Source organism: Lissotriton helveticus (assembly GCF_964261635.1).
Source record: "Lissotriton helveticus chromosome 1_1 unlocalized genomic scaffold, aLisHel1.1 SUPER_1_unloc_78, whole genome shotgun sequence".
In the NCBI taxonomy this organism is placed as follows: Eukaryota; Metazoa; Chordata; class Amphibia; order Caudata; family Salamandridae; genus Lissotriton; species Lissotriton helveticus.
This window is the reverse complement of record NW_027611723.1, coordinates 867608-889310: the sequence shown is the minus strand read 5'-3', so window position 1 is coordinate 889310 and position 21703 is coordinate 867608. Positions and strand designations below refer to the sequence as shown.

General features: G+C 46.9%; 2 protein-coding genes across 2 annotated transcripts in view; one reads left to right on the top strand and one right to left on the bottom strand.

Annotated features, from left to right (window-relative positions):
* The window catches only part of LOC144806478 (uncharacterized), a 247697-nt gene that overhangs the window by 133484 nt on the left and 92510 nt on the right, over positions 1-21703 (top strand).
* Positions 2406-5862, bottom strand: LOC144806480 (uncharacterized). The gene has a single exon (XM_078672834.1). It carries the CDS (start codon positions 4998-5000, stop codon positions 3258-3260), a length of 1743 nt encoding a protein of 580 aa, XP_078528960.1. The 5' UTR covers positions 5001-5862; the 3' UTR covers positions 2406-3257.

Genomic DNA, 21703 nt, shown 5'->3' with positions numbered 1-21703 from the left:
TACAGGGGCTGACAAGGAGTCCATTTCCAATTGTGGTATGTACCTAGGGTACATGGAATCCATTTTACAGAGAGAGCAGATGGCCTGGGGCCCTGATTAGCAGGGAACCAGGTCAACTAAGTCAAAAACCAGCTAAACACAAGGCAAAAAATCGGGGGTAACCATAGTCAGGTAGCCACCTTCCTACAGAGACCATAAACATGCACATTTCTCCAGGCAGTGAGGTGCAAGACCTCTACCTTCATTGTTGAGCCCAGGAACAACACTGGGCTCAACAGTGAACTCCGCAATGTCTGACTTTGCAAAGATAAATTTATAACTGAAGTCCGGAAACATAACTATGATACGGTCAATGCGACACAGATGCGGCCATAATTCGTCGTCCATTAGATAAATATCATCAATGTACGAGTACCCATTAGGATCAATGCCATCTAACAAAGAGACAACACGTGCGGCAAAGACACCTGGGCTGTTTTATAGCCTATGGCCAATCTTTTAAATTGTTTTTGTTTGCCGCCACAAGTGAACACTGTCCATTGACAACTAACGGAGGACAGGTTATGACTAAAAAAGCCATTTGAAATGTCTTGTGTGATCTTAAATCTTTTTCACATCAGACTGTTAACGAGAGCTGAACTGTGGGTGTTCTGTACCGCACATGTACGACAACATGAATTTAAATGTTGATAATCCAAAACCAGAAAACACAAGAATATGTCTACACCCAATTAATTTCCAAAAACTTATATCAGATCATAGGAGAAACACAAACTTATTGAGTTTGACCCGGTATATTTATTTATACTTGTCTATTTCGAAAAACAATTTCATTCTTCTTTTGTAAGTTTCGCAAAAAAGGAAAAAACTGTACATTCAATACATTTAAATTCCAGCATCTAACTATTTACAAACAAAATATTTACAATTCATATACACAATTATCATACATTCCACAAAAAATTCACTATACAAACACAAACAATTGAAATGTTCAAAAAAGTTAATCTGAATTAATAAAGAATGAAGAGACAAAGTCAAAAGGAAGGAGCACGTCCTAAAATAAGGATGACTTTTACAACCAGCCAGAGCTAGTTCAAATGCTTAGTGATATTGATTGCTCCCTCAGATGTGCCGACGCATTTCTAGTCCGAGGAAACCAGTTCCCAGACTATCATCAGGGCTTTGTCACTTTTCTGTGTAAAATGCAGAAACACAATAAAGTTTTAATTATCTAGCTTGAAGCCTCTATTCTTTCTGGTATTGCACTAAACAATCTAAAATATGTACCTGTGTGTAAATATTCACATTAATAATAATAATAATGTTGATGTAATTCAAAATGTGAACCTTTTCATGAATCTCATGCTTGAATTAACCTATAACACATTTGTATAGGTAGGTTCATCCGTCACGCCTGTTAACCGGAAAAGGTGTTGAGGGTATTGTGGACAGATACAAGCACTAATCAAGACTTTGGGCGCCATGTTGCGGGAATTCTGCTCATGCACAGAACTATGCGCAGAAAACCAGGACCTCAGTGTATTGTGGTGTACCAAAAATCCACCTCAGTGCCCAGAACCCCTATCCGACTAGCAACAGTGTCTCATTCATTCTCCGTACTACAGCAAAGCTACCAATGAACAAGCGACTTTGGTACCTCTCAGGAATAGTGGGAATCAAGAACACTCTTTTGATTTTACTCTCATAAATGTCCACAATGTGAGTAATCAGAGTCAATGTATAGTTTAAAATGTTTATTTCAACTACGTGCTCTAAGATGCAGTATCTTTGCTAACATAAGTAAAAAGATGCATAAAATCAATACAATCAACATTGTTACAATTCCATAAAATACAAAGGGAGAAATCATATTATAATGATAGTGGAACCAGGTCTATAGCGCCTTGTGTACCACCCTCCCCTTGCTAGGAGCTAGGTATTATAATAATAGAAGTTCTCTAGGTTAAAACCGGGAACCCCATACCTCCAAAGTCAGGTGAAGTGAATCACATCCCAGATCAGCACAGCTCTTTATCGATTGAAAGGTTTTTTCCAAGTGCTAGTCTCATGCATGCAGTGCAATATTAAAAGCACCTGAGTTTCAAAAATGTGCAGCTCTGTTTGTGTTGTGTCTAGAGCGTGGACCGATCAACCTGCATCAACAGCATACATTGTTATTTTAACATTGAACACTTTGTGCAGACTTGAGGTCGCAGTGTGAGTCTAGAGATGTGAAAAACAGACCGTTCTCATGTGAAGGAAAAGCAAGCTGTTTGTCTTTATAAAAACAGAGACATGTAGTGTCATGTGCAAAAACAGCAAAATGGCGTTTGAGCAACTAACTCACTTATGCTAGTATAGCAATGTGTGCAGGCAGAATCGTATTCATCCCTACACTTTTACAAGTAGCATGAACAGGAACTCTTGGATGTTTTTCTTTGTAACTCTTCACCGCCAAATAAAAACCGCCAGTGTTTCTTTTCTTTTATTCCACATTGTGCTAGTCTCCCAGTGGATTTCCTGTTATATCACATTGTTTTTTTCAATATGTACCAAAGTGAACAATCACTGGGAACAGACACTTTTATTATTCTACAAATCTTTGGTTTTCTTCTTTTCATCTAGTCGAGTCTTTATTCATCTGGTATTTGAATATCCCACATAATTATACATATTTTTCCTGTAATTCCTTCATCTCACAATAACTGCACTCTTCTGTTCCTGTCAATGTCCTCAGATGAGTCTAAATTATTGCTATTGTTATTAAGTTCTTTCTGAATTCACTGCATCTCTAGTATTATTTATAATGAAGGTGTGTGTTCGCTGAGGCTCTGTAGGATCGGAAATTGACAAAAGCTCGTCACACTTTTAGTGCAATTGTACGGTTTACCCCAGGTGTGTTCACAATTGACAAAATCACTTCTGACATTCATTGCAATGCCCATTTTTACTCTGTGTATGTTAGTTGATGTATTCGTAGGTTTTATAACTGACAGAAGATATTCACACATTCACTGCACCTGAAAGGATTTTTCTCTGTGAGCATTAACTGATGAATCCTTAATGCAAAAGATTTCCTAAAGGTACTTCTACACTCACTACACTTGTATGGTATTTACAGAGTGAGAGCAAGCTGATGTCTACATAGGCTTGATAATTGACTACATTTCTTCACACATTCATTGCACTTGAATGCTTTTCTTCTGCGTTTGTTTGCTGATGCCTGTTTAGGATTGATAATGGACTTCAGCTTTTCAAGCATTCATGGCATTTAAAAGATTTGTTTCCCCTTTGTGAGCTCGCTGATGATTTCTTAATGCTGAAGAGTAAGTAAAACTACTGCCACATTCACTGCAATTGTATGGTTTTTCCCCTGTGTGTATTCGCTGATGTGTCCGGAGGTTTGATTGTACGCTAAAACTACTCCCACATTCATTGCAATGGTAGGGTTTTTCCCCTGTGTGTTTTCTCTGATGTGTGTGGAGGTTTGATTGTGACCTAAAACTACTTCCACATTCACTGCAATTGTATGGTTTTTCCCCAGTGTGTATTCGTTGATGTCTCCGGAGGTCTGTTAACTGACTGAAGCTCTTTACACATTCACTGCACTGGTATGGTTTTTCCCCTGTGTGTATTCTCTGATGTGTGTGGAGCTGTGAAATGTGATTGAAGCTCTTTACACATTCCTTGCAATGGTATGGTTTTTCCCCTGTGTGGGTTCGCTGATGTATTTGGAGTTCTTGTAACCGACAGAAGCTCTTCACACATTCACTGCAATGGTATGGTTTTTCCCCTGTGTGTGTTCGCTGATGTGTGTGGAGGTTTGATAATTGACTGAAGCTCTTCACACATTCCTTGCAATGGTATGGTTTTTCCCCTGTGTGGGTTCGCTGATGTATTTGGAGTTCTTGTAACCGACAGAAGCTCTTCACACATTCACTGCAATGGTATGGTTTTTCCCCTGTGTGTGTTCGCTGATGTGTTTGGAGTTTTGCTAACGTACTGAAACTCTTCACACATTCACTGCAATGGTATGGTTTTTCCCCTGTGTGTATTCTCTGATGTCTGCGGAGGTGTGATAATTGACTGAAGCTCTTCACACATTCCTTGCAATGGTATGGTTTTTCCCCTGTTTGTGTTCGCTGATGTGTTTGGAGTTTTGCTAACGTACTGAAACTCTTCACACATTCACTGCAATAGTATGGTTTTCCCCCTGTGTGTAATCTCTGATGTGTGTGGAGCTGTGAAATGTGATTGAAGCTCTTTACACATTCCTTACAATGGTATGGTTTTTCCCCTGTGTGTATTCTATGATGTCTATGGAGGCTTGATAATTGACTGAAGCTCTTCACACATTCACTGCAATGGTATGGTTTTTCCCCTGTGTGTGTTCGCTGATGTGTTTGGAGGTCTGTTAACCGACAGAAGCTCTTCACACATTCACTGCAATGGTATGGTTTTTCCCCTATGTGTATTTTCTGATGTGTGTAGAGGTTTGATATTTGACTGAAGCTCTTTACACATTCCTTGCAATGGTATGGTTTTTCCCCTGTGTGGGTTCGCTGATGTCTTTGGAGTTCTTGTAACCGACAGAAGCTCTTTACACATTCACTGCAATGGTATGGTTTTTCCCCTATGTGTATTTTCTGATGTGTGTAGAGGTTTGCTATTTGACTGAAGCTCTTTTTACATTTGTTGCAATGGTATGGTTTTTCCCCTGTGTGTATTCTCTGATGTGTGTGGAGGTTTGAAATTTGACTGAAGCTCTTTACACATTCCTTGCAATGGTATGGTTTTTCCCCTGTGTGTGTTCGCTGATGTGTTTGGAGGTCTGTTAACCGACTGAAGCTCTTTATACATTCATTGCAATGGTATGGTTTTTCCCCTGTTTGTATTCGCTGATGCTCTTTTATGGTTTCTAATTGGCTAAAGTTCTTGACATATTCAGTGGAATTGCACGATTTTTCTCCTGACCGTGTTTCCTGAAGGGTCAGCATAGTTAATAAACCACTTGTGTTATTTTCACATTCCCTGTATGTGTGTGATATTGTGGACGCTTGATTTCCGATTTAACAATAAAATACAAGACTCACTAAATACCTGCCACATTCATAATATCAGTAAGGCTTCCTTGTGGGTGATTGCATCTTTAGAATGGATAATGGCTTCGCATGCTTGCGGGTAAAGCTTAATCTTTGTTCCGGTAGGTGTAAATTGGGACAATACTCTGTACTTCAGAGAGCAGATCTCCGCTTTCCTTTAGCCTTCAGTTGTTAGGCTCCACTTCGTTGTGCTTTTCCCTGGTGCCTGTGGTTTGGCTAGAAAGAGTTTGCAATACACCTAGAGCACTGAATGCTGGTCTGTTACCAGTTTTGATAGCGAAGCACTGCTCTAGCCATATCATGATGTTGAAGCGACTCGTAATGTGTACAGCTACTCCAAAGAGTGTCCCGGGGCAAAGCACAGGTCAGAAAAGAAAGTAAATCCGGTTGTTTCAAACATGGACAAAAAGCCAAGTTTCCAACATTTTTTAAACATTATCACGTTACTAACAGCTCAAAGCTGAAGAGGGAGTTTGTTCCAAGCTATGGATCCCAAATAGACACTAGACCTTCCTCCAACTCTCATACCGGCCTCATGATCAAAGCTGATCTGCAGGTGGTTTATCAGTTTTGGTGTCTTGGTTTTGTTGAGGTCATTTCTTCGTCTTCGGGTGTCGAGGTGCAGAGCTCAGACTCGTATTCACTGAATTGCCTTTGACTGCTTCTTCCTGGATCTGTCCTCTGCCTCTGATTTCACTGATGTTTTTGGAGCTCCTTATTTTTGATAATTTTTGCAGGTTTGATGTGTTATCTTCATTATTCATAATCAATCCATGCATTTAAGACTTATTTTCTGTTGGATGTAAAGAAATGCAATATTACTAAATGCAAACGTAAAGAATGTGAATACACAATATTTAACCAGCTGTAGAAGACATCTCTTCTCTACCATATTTGAAATTTAGTAAGGAACATTTTACCATACATGGATATTTCATTAAAACTGTGGTTGAACATGTCACATTGTATTTACTTCTGAAAAGGCAGTGATTTACCATTATTCACTGAGTAACTTACTAAAGAAAGGGCAGTCACGGAGCACTCGTGCTACAGGTACAGTTTTAGGTAGATGTACATGGACAAGATTTCAATTAAACAGAACAGATTGTGGAAAAAGAGAGGAATCAGGAAGCGCTGCCGTTAATTCAGTTTCAGGAAGTATCTACCAAAGGTGGCTCTTTAGGAAGTGTATAACAAAGGTAACTCTGCAGGAAATATTTAACCAAGGTAACTCTTCAGGAAGTATATAACAAAGGTAACTCTTTAGGAAGTGTATAACAAAGGTAACTCCTCAGGAAGTATACATGACAAAGTTAGCTCTTTAGGAAGTATATATGACAAAGGTAACTCCAGACACCTTTTTCCACAATGCTTTCCTGTTCATACTGGATCAGCTCAAATGTCAACTCCCGCCTTTACCTGGCAGCTTATTAAGTGTCTTTCTATAAGTGCGACGGTCCTCATGATCGCCGTACTCGCGGTTGCGGTCCAACTGCCACCATCCAGGCAGACTGTCCGCTGTATTATGAGTGTGGTGGTGGGACCGCCCCCCCCGCCAGGATCAAGGATCCTGCTGTGGAGGCGGTCTGCAAACACCCCGAATATGTTGGCAGTGCCGATGCCGACATCGCCGATCATATTACGGTCTGCATATCCACCGTCCTTTTCCCTGGCGGGGACCCCGCCATGAAAAGGATAAAGGACATGCAAGTAAGGGGGCCCTCACAGGGCCCCGGACGATTCTGCTCCTGGGGTTGCATGCGGGGGGCACATGTTGTGCCACCCCATGGAATTGCGCCCTTGTTCCTGCACAGTGTGGCATGCATGACATGGTGCAGGAACGTGCTGCAGGCACTCTTAAGGTGGTTTTATGCTGTTTAGGTTCTCCAATGAGCCTAATACAGCCGCCGCGAGACTGCTGCTTCACCGCCCACCCACCCTGGATTTAGGTCATAATCCGGCGGCGGGCTCTCAATGGGCTTGGCAGTCTGCCTGGTACCGCCGCTGTGGTAGTCCCATTGGAAGACCGCCACACTCGTAATAAGCCCCTAAGTCCCCTTCAACACATTTACAGCCCTCCTGGCTCAAGCATTTCTGGATCCTAGTAACCTAGAAGACTGGAGCATTATCCTGAGTTGAGGTGGATTTTCTATCAGCGTAATATATATCCATCTCCCTTAAACTAGTGCCTGATTCTGAACTGAATGACAACTTACAAAAGTGAAGATTTATGAGTTCTGGCGCATCTCTGCAAATCAGCAGGGATGCCCCAGAACTGATGCGTCACGCAATTCCCTCCTTGCTGCACCACAGATGCGCCGCATTTAGAATGCGGCGCACCATGGTGCAAGGAAGGGCAGATGTGTGACGCATCTTGTGGTGTACGGGCGGCGCATTGCTGGAGTAGCGTCGCAAGTGCGACGCAACTCCTGCAATGTACAGAGGCCACCCATACATAACGTGGTGCGTCATTCCTTACGCCTGCTTCAAGCAGGCGTAAGGATTTGACGCAGCAGCCTCGTAAAACTGACTCAGTGAAATCTTGTAGATTTCACTGCGTCAGTTTTACGGGGCTTTCCTACGAGGGAACGCCCACCCTGCGACAGAACGCCCACATGAAACCTGACGCAGGTTCCATGTGTCGCAGGGCTTTACAACGTGACGCATCTGCCTAGATGCGTCACGTTGTAAATAGGTTGCAGGGATGCACCACGTTTCTGTGCCGTTGCGTGACGCAACGGCGGCGTAAACATGGCGCAAGTCTGACATAAATCTGCCCCTAAGACTTTAGTTCTTCCTAAACTAGTTAAAGTTAAGATCATGTTGTATTTCAATCAGCAGCTCCTTCCAGGGTTTTTTGTAAAACAGAATGAGGGGTTATTATAATGGGCCCGACTTTATGTTGCGCACACAGATTTGGCAAACAAACATTAAATCATGTAATTTATTATTCAACGATATCAGTCATTTAATCCTTATAGAGAATCCATCACAACCAATAATTTAACTGAAATATCAAGCATCAAAAAGATGTATGCATATTAATAATTGTTTTTGTTTTTCAACATTTACAAGATATTTGACTTATTGTTGTCTGTCTGAAGGCCAGGATGCTACTTTGTGACTCAACAGGGCTTTGGTAGAGCGGGAGGAGGTATCTGATGTCCACAGGTGAAGTCTCATTTCTCCATTCCCATATTTCTTTTATCCAGGTTTACCTCATTCCATGTCCTTCAATGGCCCTGCGATAAGCCACCTCAAAACGACTTCATTCAAAGGACGATCAGCCGCACTCTCACTCTGTGTCCCACGAAGACGACACACCATTGTCCTAGCACTCACTACTGTTTTATTAATTCTATAATGCAGCAACACTCAACACACAATGCCTACGCGTTTCGACTCACGCCTTCAACCGAGCAACCCAGTGTGCAACAACCACAGTGTTTTTAAAACAAACATCACTAAACATTTAAGGTCTCCAACACGGCTGTCCTCTAATCATCTATAAACAGGTTGCGACACTTGGAATGAGTGTCGTCTCTCTGAGCAAAACCAATTTGATGTGTGAATGTCTTGAAGAATATATTCAAACTTCAAAAAATCATGATTTCCATCGTAATTTATTCCATGTTTCTTCACAGGAAATTGTATGTATCATGTAGCTGATTGCTAGTTTAACATCCTTAAATTTCCCAAGATTTTCAAAAAGACCATTGAGAGTTCACCCAATGCATTTCAGACTTTTAAAGTCCTTCGTCAGGGGTAGTCTGAAAATAATGTAGAAAAAATATATGTAGGATCTTTTCAAGTGTCACATTGCACAAACACATTTACAGAATAAAATAAATCACATGCTGCAAAATCATTACTGATTCAAACATAATTGTATCAAAAACCATAGGTAAAATTACAAAAAACGAGTAGCATAAAACCAAGATATCAAGCACTATGAAGAGGAAGATAAGTTGATAGTCCCTAGAAATCCTGATCAGAAATAAACCATGAATGTATCACGTTTACCCGAGGTGTAAGAAACGAATATTAGAAAGTGCAAGTAGCTCGAGGTTGGAATGAAAAATGAAAACATGATAGGCAGTGTACGAAAATCGTAATTACCAAGTGAGATAATGTGTCAAAGTAAAGTGTGCCAAAAATAGTACCAAGTTAAAGAAAGAGCGTGAGCCCAGATAAATCAAGCCGGATATACCGTGTGGAGAAGTGCGGTCGGTTAAAAGAATGTGCTAGCGGCGAGTGGACCAAACTTACTTGAAGGTTCAGAAACGAACAGCATGTCAACGCCGTTCAGCTATCTTTGCACCAAAGCGTGTGTTCGTGAAAAAGAAATAGTGAAGGGGGAAAGTGAACTAGAAATGTAAACATAGAAAGAGGACACATATGGTGGTGGCCATCTTGTAACGGTGTATTTGGAAGATGAAAGGCAAATAGTGAAACTGAATGGATTAATACTGCCCAGTAATGTACCAGTAAGTGAAAAAAGTAGATAAAATGTAGACAGTATGTAAGAAACAGATATCAAGAAATACAGATAATTCATGACTTCATAGGTAACACAAAAATTCCATCCGATCATTTAAACCCAAAGGTTTTGACGATTGCAGAAATTTTATCCAGTAATTTTCCCTTTGCAAGATAAAGTTAGTATTGTCTCTGTCATCGCGCTTAGGCACCACTTCAACAGCAGCAAATCGTAATTGACTGATGTTGTGTCTAAGTTCTTTAAAGGGAGCTGCTACAGAAGATTGAAGGTTTTGAGTCCTGATGTTGCTTTTGTGTTCATTAATACCTGTCTTTAACTTGCAAGAAGTTTTCCCTGTGTAGATCAATCCACAAGGACATTTGATGATGTACACCAGATTTTCGGTATCACATGTGGCATTGAGTTTCAGCTTGATGTCGGTGCCTTTCATGGGGTGTTTCAAGATTGACCCTCTGATAAGGTTGTTACAATTTTGACAGTTAAAACAAGGTTGATTGCCTTTGTAGATGGTGGAGGTTACTTGTTTCGGTTTGGTGATAATTTCTTTTAGGTTGTGACCTCTTTTGTAGGCAAATAATGGTGGACCTTGAAAAATGTGCTTGAAATCAGGTTCAGTACCTAGGATTGACCAATGTTTGAGTATAGATGTCTTATATGATCTCGGATTGACTGAATATTTCGATACGACCACAGGTCTTTTGCTGGTGTCTCTGTTTTTAAAGGTCAATGCCTCCTGTTGACTCAATTTATCACAACGTTCTTTGGCATTTTTAAGAATGGTTTGCGGATAACCTCTTTGTTCAAACCGTCTGATCATAGTGGTTGCCTGTTCTTCAAACTTGGTAGTTTCAGATACTATTCGTTTGCTGTGGTAGGTGGTATTTCAAAGCCGTCTGGTGAAAAGATTTGCAATGCAGAGTGTTATTCTTATCAGTGGATTTTCTGTGTAGGTCAGTTTCCAGATGATAGTTTCTTGGTTGACCTCATGGGTGAATTGAATGCGATCATTAATATGATTCAGTTGTAGTAGTGCATTGTTCAAAGATTCATGGTCTCCTTGCCACAAGACAAAGATGTCATAAATGTACCTTAGGAAAATCCTGGCATGTGTCTTCCAAGAATTGAGGTTCAGTATATTGTTTTCTTCAAAATATTTCATGAAGGTATTGGCGTAGACCGGCGCGGCACAGTTGCCCATAGAAGTACCGGACAACTGTACAAAGTGCTGGCCCTCCCATTGGAAATAGCTTTGCTCTAATCATCTATTACACGTTTTGTGATATACTTCTCCAATTCCCCTTGTAATTCCTCATTTCGCCCACATTTTCACACAGAAATGTTGGCAGTTTTCAGTGTTTAAGTATATATATGCTCTGTATTTCCAGATATCATATTTACGTGGGGAAGATAACTGCTTTTACCGGCCCCATCCGCACTAAAGAGATTATACGTAATAAGGGTTACACGCTGGCTGACCTCCAGACTGCCCTTGGGCTTGTCTTTATGGCTGCTCCTCCTTCAAGTCTCTGTGGTTCACAAGTAACCTTCCCCAACGGGCAGGGCTCTTAGCGCCTTAATATCTCGGTGGTATGGTGTACTTGCTTGCAGCACATACAGAAGATCACCATATCTAATTAAGTTGGCCAAACTTTATGACAAGGCCTAGAACACAAGCAAAGGTAATGCGCTGGGCAGCTTCCCCTACTAAGCTGTGTTCACATTCAGTCCTGTTAAGCAGTGCCATGCTCCCCAATGGAACTTCCTGCCACTGACGGGCTGATAATCATTTCCAACTCTAAAGCTGATGTATTTCACGTATAGAACAATATCCAATGAGTCTTTACTCTTTCATACAGCATCCCTCTCGCAAATAACATTTGTTCTTCAGCAAAGCTAGGTGACAGCAGTAGCCAGTGTGTCAGGGGCTCTAGTCCAAGAAAGAAATTCCCTCTTTGACCCATGTTAAACTGTGAAATACAGCAATAATTAGGAGTTCAGTGAGCCCTGGTGCCACTGCACCTGCTGCGCAAATGGAAGCTAAGCCTCTAGTTTGGAAGTAGGAATGGAGGAAAAACAATCCGTGTTTGGGATAAATGTGATTGTGAATACATAGAAAATTGCGGGTGTGCTAATGTCATTTAATGTGTTTTTTAATTTGTAAGGCAGGCTTGGGGAATACCTAATTAAAAGAGGCTTTCTATCTTCTACGGCAGAAAAGGGTGTACCTACAAAGAAATACACATACAAAGGTTTGCACAGGTCCACAAACACACACACAAAATATGAACACACAGATAAGAGTGGGCGTAGTTGGCGGAGTACCACTACACCGAATACTGTGGAATTGATCAAAAACTCAGTGAATTCTGCTCCGCAACTCCATTCCGTCTCACCACAATTAAGAAAACAGAATCCTCACATACCCTTGGGAAAACGACTAGTAACATTATTACATGCTAAAATGTATATAATCATCTCACAAAAGTGAAAATGAAAATACAGCAAGCAGTGAGAGAAGTGATGATTTTGGGGTCCTTCCTAACCTAGGGAGAGGACCAAGGAGAATCCTTGAACACAAACAGCACACGATGCTGAAATGATTTGGTGGTGGTCCCATCCTCCTAGGACCACCCCAAGCACAGGTATGGGCAAAAATACAATCCCAACCAAAAGGCCCTGCAAAGCATTATGGGACAAAATTCTAAAGTGCAGTGAATATTATAGTATCCAATATCAAAACCCTCCTCAGGGGGCAGGCTCTGAGGCTCAGCTGAGAGCTAATACAATAATATTCACTAAACTCTAGAATCTTGCCCCATAATGCCCCGCGTTCAGCAAGCAAGAGCATTTTTTTTCTGCTCTTGCTTGCTAGAAGTGGAACACAGTTTGCTGTGGCTTGGCCGGAGCGCTATAGCTCCCGCCAAGCCACAACAAACAGATATGTTCCAGGGGTGGGCACCCCGGGAAATAGCAGGAGTCTGGCCTGGGGTGCCCAGGGCCATTATTGGCTGCAAGTTCTTCATATTTTCCCCAGGGCTGCAGAGGGGCCATATGTCCCCTGCAATACATTTAACAAAAAAGAGGTGGCAGTCCCTGGGGTTGCAGGGGGTCTGTGTGGGCCCCACACATCAATTAAAATTAGAGCCCTTGAGAGGTGGTCCCTGGGTCTCCGGGAAGACCACGCTGGCCCCCCCTTCCAAATTGACAAAAGGCCCAGGGAGGTGGCAGGGGTTCTGTGTGGCCCCCGCATTATTTAAAATTAAAGCCCTGAGAGGGTGGCAGCCCCCAGGGTGGAGGAAGGGGGGTCCGCACGACTCCCGCTTTGTGTAAAGAGAAAGCCCCAGGGAGGTGGCGGACACCGGGGCAGGTGGGGAGTCAAGGAGCCTCCAGGGAGGTAATGGTTCCTGGGCAGTGGGGGAGGCTGTACAGGGCTCGACAAATCCATTCGCCCGCTTGTATTTGCGAGGGAGAATTGATTAGGACAAGCTATTTTTAGGTCCTACTCGCCTTTTCTGACGAGTAGGAAGACAAACTAACTTTTGTGCTCTGTCTTTGAAAACGGAGCAAAAGTGACAAGATAACAAGATTTAAAGGCATTTTTATTGCTCACAAAGGGAATGAGCAATAAAGATGCCTTTAAATCTTGTTACCTTGTCACTTTTGCTCTGTTTTCAGAGACAGAGGTCAAGAGGGTTACAGTTAGGTCGATGGGATTTTCCAAGGTACTAGACCTGCAGGACTAGTACAATTTTTCGGATTTTTCGAACCCTGCTGTGCGAGCCTCCCCAACTTTCATTTTTAAAGAAGCCCCGGGTAGGTGATGGCCCCTGGGGCAATATTCAGCTTCATATTCAGCTTCATGGGGTGTCCTGCTCCCAGGACACCCCCGCACCTCACGGCCACCAGCTGCTGCGTGTGCCCCCCTGCTCGACTCAGCCTCGCTGAGCCTGCCGCCTCTGCGTGTGCCCCCCTGCTTGACTCAGCCTCGCTGAGCCTGCCGCCTCTTCTCTGCTGACTGCCGCGCTATTTGTATTTCTTTATTCTCGTCACTGTTGCCACTTTACTGTAATTCTCTCCCCCTGAGCCTGTGTTGTCCTTTTGGGTATTCCTTGCATTAGTTTGTGTCCCCGTGTTCCCCTGTGCCCCCCGCCCCGCTCCCCGCTTCCCGCCGCCGTGCCAGCGGCCACGCCCCCTTTCCTTTGTCTACCCTCCCCGCTCCCCGCTTCCCAGCTCCTCCCTCCCTGACACTTGGCCATATATGGCGACCGTGCAGTGCGGGTGAGTGTGACCTGCTCCCAGGACACCCCCGCACCGCACGGCCACCAGCTGCTGCGTGTGCCCCCCTGCTTGACTCAGCCTCGCTGAGCCTGCCGCCTCTGCGTGTGCCCCCCTGCTCGACTCAGCCTCGCTGAGCCTGCTGTCTCTTCTCTGCTGACTGCCGCGCTATTTGTATTTCTTTTTTCTCGCCTCTGTTGCCACTTTACTGTAATTCTCTCCCCCTGAGCCTGTGTTGTCCTTTTGGGTATTCCTTGCATTAGTTTGTGTCCCCGTGTTCCCCTGTGCCCCCCCGCCCCGCTCCCCGCTTCCCGCCGCCGTGCCAGCGGCCATGCCCCCTTTCCTTTGTCTACCCTCCCCGCTCCCCGCCTCCCAGCTCCTCCCTCCCTGACACTTCGCCATATATGGCGACCGTGCAGACGCGCAGCGTACACGCGCAGCGGGCGCGCCAATTGTGTGCCGAAGGCGCGCCAAAGGTAAGCCCGTCTGCGCCCGTCCATGCCTGGACCGCGCCCAGCGCCGGAACCCCTGGCCCCCGCGGACCCCAGCACACCCGCCAGACGTACGACGCCGCCACCCTCATCGCACTCAACACCGGCCGAGTCCCGGGATGCTACCAAGCCACCCCGAGACGCACCCACGGACCCTTCAGCTGCCACTACTGCAAGTTCACCTGCATCCGGACCTGCAAGGCTCCCGCCCCCTCCAAGCCGAACACCAGCAGCAGCCAACTGAAGTGCATCCTGCTCAACACCCGCTCCGTCCACAGACACGCCGTCCAACTCTGGGACCTCCTCGACACCACATCCCCAGACGTCGCATTCCTCACGGAAACCTGGATGAACGCCTCCTCAGCGCCCGACGTCGCCATCGCCATCCCGGACGGACACAAGATCACCCGGAGGGACCGCGTCAAACAGATTGGAGGAGGCATCGCCATCGTCCACAAGAACACCATCCGCGTCACGACCAACACCGACAACACCATCACAGCCGCCGAACACCTGCACTTCCAGATCCACACCGACCCCAATACCACCCTCAGAGGCACCCTCATCTACAGACCCCCGGGACCACGCACACAATTCAGCGAAGACATCGCCGACTTCATCAGCTCGCACGCCCTCCCCTCCGCTAACTACATCCTCCTCGGGGACCTCAACTTCCACCTGGAGGACAACAACGACAGCAACACCACCTCTCTGCTCGACAACCTCGCCAACCTGGGACTCAAGCAGCTGGTGACCACCCCCACCCACCTCGCCGGACACACACTCGACGCCGTCTTCTCATCCAGCAAAGACATCGCCTTCAGCCACGCCACTGGGCTCCACTGGACGGACCACAGCTGCGTCCACTTCAGCTTCAGAAGAGCCACGATCCACCACCGCCAGCAACAGGTTGCACGAAGAAGCTGGAACAAGATCACTGCCGACCAGCTCGCCGCATCCCTGAGCCAGCACCCTCCCGGCAGCTCTGCGAACCCCAGCCAGGCAGCCGAGAACCTCTCGAAGTGGATCAGCAGCTGCGCAGACGACCTCGCCCCCCTGAGGACCCCGCCCAGCAGACTCGGCAGCAAGAAGGCCCCATGGTTCACCGACGAACTCAAGAGCTCCAAGAAGAACTGCCGAGTCCTCGAGAAAGCATGGAGAAGAGACCCTACACCAGACAACATGACCAACCTCAAGCTCGCCACCCGAAAGCACCATCAACTGATCCGCGCCACCAAGAAAACAGCATTCAAGGAGCGGCTGGACAACAACGCACACACCAGCAAGGAACTCTTCATCATCGTGAAAGAGCTCTCCAACCCCAACGCCGGAAACAACGACGTCACCCCATCGCAAGACCTCTGCAACTCCCTCGCCTCCTACTTCCACAACAAGATCGCGGACATACACAACAGCTTCAGCTCACAACCAACGCTCCCCACATCTGCACCATCGCCCCCCACCACCACCCTCAACGCCTGGACCCCTATCAGCACCGGAGACACCATCCGCATGATGAACTCGATCCACTCCGGATCTCCGACCGACCCCTGCCCTCACCACGTCTTCAACAAAGCCGACGCCGTCATCGCACCCCACTTGCGGGACATCATCAACACCTCCTTCAACACCGCCACCTTCCCCGAGAGCTGGAAGCACGCCGAACTCAGCGCTCTACTAAAGAAACCTACGGCAGACCCCACCGACCTCAAGAATTACCGCCCCATCTCGCTCCTCCCGTTTCCAGCCAAAGTCATCGAGAAGACAGTCAACAAGCAGCTGGCCGCCTTCCTCGAGACGAACGGATCCCTCGACCCTTCACAGTCGGGCTTCAGGGCCAACCACAGCACCGAGACCGCCCTCATCGCCGCCACCGATGACATCCGAGCCCTGCTTGACAAAGGAGAAACAGTGGCCCTCATCCTCCTAGACCTCTCCGCAGCATTCGACACTGTCTGCCACCGCACCCTAGTGAAGCGCCTCAGCAACATCGGTATCCAGGAGAAGGCACTGGAGTGGACCATCTCCTTCCTCGCTGGAAGGACACAGAGAGTCCGCCTACCACGTTCAGATCAGAAGCCACCGAAGTCATCTGCGGCGTCCCTCAGGGCTCCTCGCTCAGCCCCACCCTCTTCAATGTCTACATGAGCCCCCTTGCGGCCATCGCACGCCAACACCACCTCAACATCATCTCCTACGCCGACGACACACAGCTGATCCTCTCCCTTACCAACGACCCTGCCACCGCCAGAGCCAACCTGCACGAAGGGATGAAAGACGTAGCCGAGTGGATGATGACCAGCCGCCTGAAACTGAACTCAGACAAGACGGAAGTCCTCATCCTGGGCCCCTCACTCTCCGCCTGGGACGACTCCTGGTGGCCCCCCGCCCTGGGCACCGCACGCAAACCGACAGACCACGCACGCAACCTGGGCTTCATCCTGGACTCCTCCCTCTCCATGACCAGACAAGTCAACGCCGTCTCCTCATCTTGTTTCAACATCCTGCGCATGCTACGCAAGATCTTCCGGTGGATCCCCACCAAGAGCAGGAAGACGGTCACCCAGGCCCTCGTCACCAGCCGTCTGGACTACGGCAACGCCCTCTACGCCGGAACAACCGCCAAGCTCCAGAAGAGACTCCAGCGAATCCAGAACGCCTCGGCGAGACTCATCCTCGACATCCCCAGACACGGCCACATCTCCAGACACCTGAGAGACCTGCACTGGCTCCCGGTCAACAAAAGAATCACCTTCCGTCTCCTCACCCACGCACACAAAGCCCTACACAACCAAGGCCCGGGCTACCTCAACAGCCGCCTCAACTTCTACGCTCCCACCCGCCATCTCCGATCGACCAGCCACGCCCTCGCCGCCGTCCCCCGCATCCGAAGAGCCACCACAGGAGGAAGGTCCTTCTCCTACCTGGCCGCCAAGACCTGGAACGCCCTCCCGACCCGCCTCCGCCTGACCCAAGACCACCTCGCCTTCAGGAAGCAGCTCAAGACCTGGCTGTTCGAGCAGTAGCAGACCCCCCCCATGCGCCTTGAGACCCTCCGGATGAGTAGTGCGCGATATAAATGTCTTGATTGATTGATTGATTGATGGAGGGACCTGTGTGCCCCTCACTCTATTATTTTTAGAAATGCCCTCAGGACCTGGCCACCTGGGCCCAACACAGGAGACCACGCTTGGTTTAACAACAAAAAATTTGGCAGGGTCCACGGATCCTGCTGAAATAAAAAAAATGTAATGCTTTTTTGATCATGTGAGGTCCTTGTGGGACTCCCTCAAAGAGACCCAGTGGGGTCAGGGTGTTTCTACCCGACACCATTTTCTTTTTTTAAATGTTTTTTCTGTGACTTGATTCAAGCAGAGCCACAAGATGGCTTCCAACACTACCTGGTTTGAAGTGTTGGTAGCCAATCAGATCACAGCACGAGATTGGGAGGTGTTGGGGGTCCTCCGTGTCCCAAGGTATTTCTTTAAATAACTCTGCAACTACTGTACAGATTTAAAGAAATCACAAAAAGGCACTTCCCAGAATCAATATCCGTTTTCCTGCCAAATCTGGTGTCATTCTGATAAGCAGGTCAGGGCTGTAGCCATGTCTAAATTTCCTATGGAAATTAACACAGGGAAAAAGCGTTTTGGGACCCCCCTTTTTTCTAAGCCCCCGCTTGACAGATCACCCCGAAAAAAGATAGCAGATAAAATGAGTTGCAAACTACTTTTAAAAATTTCACAAGGATTCATCAAATAACACCAAAGTTATTGGCAAATCAAAAAACGCTCTTCCTATTTAAACTAAATCCTAACTAGAACTACCTATTGGCAACCGCCTGTAGGTGATATATACACACACATCTGATATATATACTTGGCATTTTGTTGTAAAGGCATGCGGGGAAAAGGCTTGCGTGGTAAATGGTGCATTGTAAATGCTATTTCCCTCTATGTCAAGTTTATCAAGAACTAGGGTTTAGTATCACATCAAGAGATAGCGCAGGATTAGACTAATTAAGACCCCAATTGGTCTCATAGCGTCATGGTTCTCAATGGGACATGAACCTAAACTGAGTCAATGCCATCTACGGAGTCCACTTCAATGGGCCTTTGCTACCAGTATCTTGAAAGCTCAGTAGCACTTACGCTTCTTTTAATGCTGAGGCAGTTTTGGTATTTGGTTCACCACAGAACGAAAGGCCTGACTAGTCCAGTTGAAACTTCGTCACCTTTGTACATTGACAGGGGTTCTTTTAAGAGCATAAAAATGTGGTGGACGCCCACATTCGATTTTGATGGCAATCCACCAAATGTTTACAAAGTCGGAGTTTGTTTCTGAAAAACACACTGGGAGTTTTTTCACGGGGAGTGTGGATCAATATTTTCTTTTCTGTTCATCGCTACCAAATTTTACCTGGAGTTGCCTAACAAAAACAAGCATTTGCAATGCAATAGGTTTTTGCATTTTCACGAGTTAGAGCTATGGTCATTGCAAAAAGCAAAGTATTTTACCTAACTGGATTAAGCGGACCACAGGACTATGTGCTGCGACCAACCTGCTCTGCTTTGCCTCCTGAGCCCACGGACACTGTTCACCGGACCCGCTTCGCAGGTCCCGCATCACAAGGGCACTCAGCGGGGTCTGTGGCAGCGAAACAGGGCTGCGAGCGTGACGGCAGGGACTCCATCTACCAGGAGTCCCTGCGTGGCCAATAGCTGACACCTGGTCCGCTCTCCCTGTAAGCCACGCCCACAGCGCACCAGCTGACTTAAAATCAGCCCTTCCTTCCTGCCCTGGTGGGATTCTCCTTTATTTGCATCCTGGATTAAGCGGACCACAGGACTATGTGCTGCGCCCACCCTGCTCTGCTTTGCCTCCTGAGCCCACGGACACTGTTCGCCGGACCCGCTTCGCGGGTCCCGCATCACAAGGGCACTCAGCGGGGTCTGTGGCAGCGAAACAGGGCTGCGAGCGTGACGGCAGGGACTCCATCTACCAGGAGTCCCTGCGTGGCCAATAGCTGACACCTGGCCCGCTCTCCCTGTAAGCCACGCCCACAGCGCACCGGCTGACTGAAAATCAGCCCTTCCTTCCTGCCCTGGTGGGATTCTCCTTTATTTGCATCCTGGATTAAGCGGACCACAGGACTTTGTGCTGCGACCAACCTGCTCTGCTTTGCCTCCTGAGCCCACAGACACTGTTCGCCGAACCCGCTTTGCGGGTCCCGCATCACAAGGGCACTCAGCGGGGTCTGTGGCAGCGAAACAGGGCTGCGAGCGTGACGGCAGGGACTCCATCTACCAGGAGTCCCTGCGTGGCCAATAGCTGACACCTGGCCCGCTCTCCCTGTAAGCCACGCCCACAGCGCACCGGCTGACTGAAAATCAGCCCTTCCTTCCTGCCCTGGTGGGATTCTCCTTTATTTGCATCCTGGATTAAGCGGACCACAGGACTTTGTGCTGCGACCAACCTGCTCTGCTTTGCCTCCTGAGACTTTGTGCTGCGACCAACCTGCTCTGCTTTGCCTCCTGAGCCCACGGACACTGTTCGACGAACCCGCTTCGCGGGTCCTGCATCACAAGGGCACTCAGCGGGTTCTGTGGCAGCGAAACAGGGCTGCGAGCGTGACGGCAGGGACTCCATCTACCAGGAGTCCCTGCGTGGCCAATAGCTGACACCTGGCCCGCTCTCCCTGTAAACCACGCCCACAGCGCACACGTACATAACCAGTCCAACACCCGCGCACGCCGGACGCGTGCGGAACAAAGCGCAGAGCGAAGCCCGGGCAAAGGGCGGGCCGTTTGTGGCCGTTAGAGACTGTTATAGACTGGGCTGGGCCACCCCCCTAAAAAGCTCGATCGCCTAAGCCGTAACTTATAATCTTTGATATTTTCGGCAGTTGTCCCATACCAACCCTGGGTTTCTGCCTGTATTTCCACACGCTCACCCTCTTCTTTGTAAGTGAGACAGTACTCACACGTCGATCATGTCTACACGAGGAAGTAGAAGTAAAACTGCCGCTAAGGACGGGCAAATCACCGGCCCTATCGATAATTTTATCACCAGAGCGAATACTTTTATAGATCAAAGTATTTCCTTGATAGAACGTAGAGTGTCCCAAGATTTAGCAAAAGCCAAAAGGTCCTCTATGGGACATTTGGCGGATGCACGAACACCGGATCAACGTAGGGACCTTGGACTGAGTGAAGCCTGTGGCCAAAGGCATAGCCTTCCAACCACGGTTGATCTATCAGTCTCACAGCTTTCTGACTCACAACTCTCCCTGGACTTAGAAAAGACCCCAGATTTATTGATCCATCCTACCCCAGAGGAAATAAGACAGTCAAGAGGGAGGAGGGAGGGTGCAATAAGAAAGAAAAAACCTACAGCCACAAACAATCGAAAAACAAAAAAACTAGATAAGGGCCCTAATAAGACAAGAGAGACCCGAACCCTTACCCCACCGAGACGAAATCAGGAAACTTGTAATGTGATTGTTCACCAAACACTACATGACACCCCGCCACCCACTACTGGGGAAATCATAACTGACCTCTCATTAGGTAAGGATGCAGGTGGTAACTCTGACTGCAATGCCCAACTATTAACTAAAATTGGAGACCTTTTTAAACAACTATTCAAACCACTAGAAATGAGACAGGGACAAATAGAAAAGACATTGGCTGATTTGACAGCCTCTGTAAAAACTAAAACACATCAGGGGGTACAAAAGACAGGGGGAGGTAAACAGTTACCTACAACCACCACCGTACAAAATAAACAACCTATCCCCCCGGTAGCTAAACCAGCCCACCAGATTCTGACAAAAAAAAAGACATCAGAAAATACCCTAAGTAACACCCCGATTAACATTTACACCACAAACACAAATTTGGCACACAATAATATGGGCCCCAAAACACCAGCTACACAGTCTAACAGAGAGTGGGATAGAAGACCCCCCGATGGAAGATTTTCTGTTAATCTCCCACCGGAAGCCAGTCGTTTCATAGTGGTAATGACAGGCGTACCAGAATTGGTAGATCATACTAATGAAGCAACCTGGTCGCTAAAAAATAAGGTCCAACATTGGCTAAGCGCAAATCGCCCACCTCCTCCCTATTACTCAACCAAGATCCTAATGGTAAGAAGAGCCCCCTGGGTAGGGCATGGTAAAAAAATGATACAGGGGGATTGTGTCCTTATCACCTTTGATGATCCTAGATTGGTTGATCACATTTGTTCCTGGGACCACCCGACCCCAACTGGCACTATAGGAACAAAGCGCCTTTCCTTCTTCTACCCCCCAAGACATAGTAATGGTT

Excerpts from the sequence above, each read along its gene's own strand:
- LOC144806480 (XM_078672834.1), bottom strand. The coding sequence starts at position 5,000 with ATGCTGACCCTTCAGGAAACACGGTCAGGAGAAAAATCGTGCAATTCC.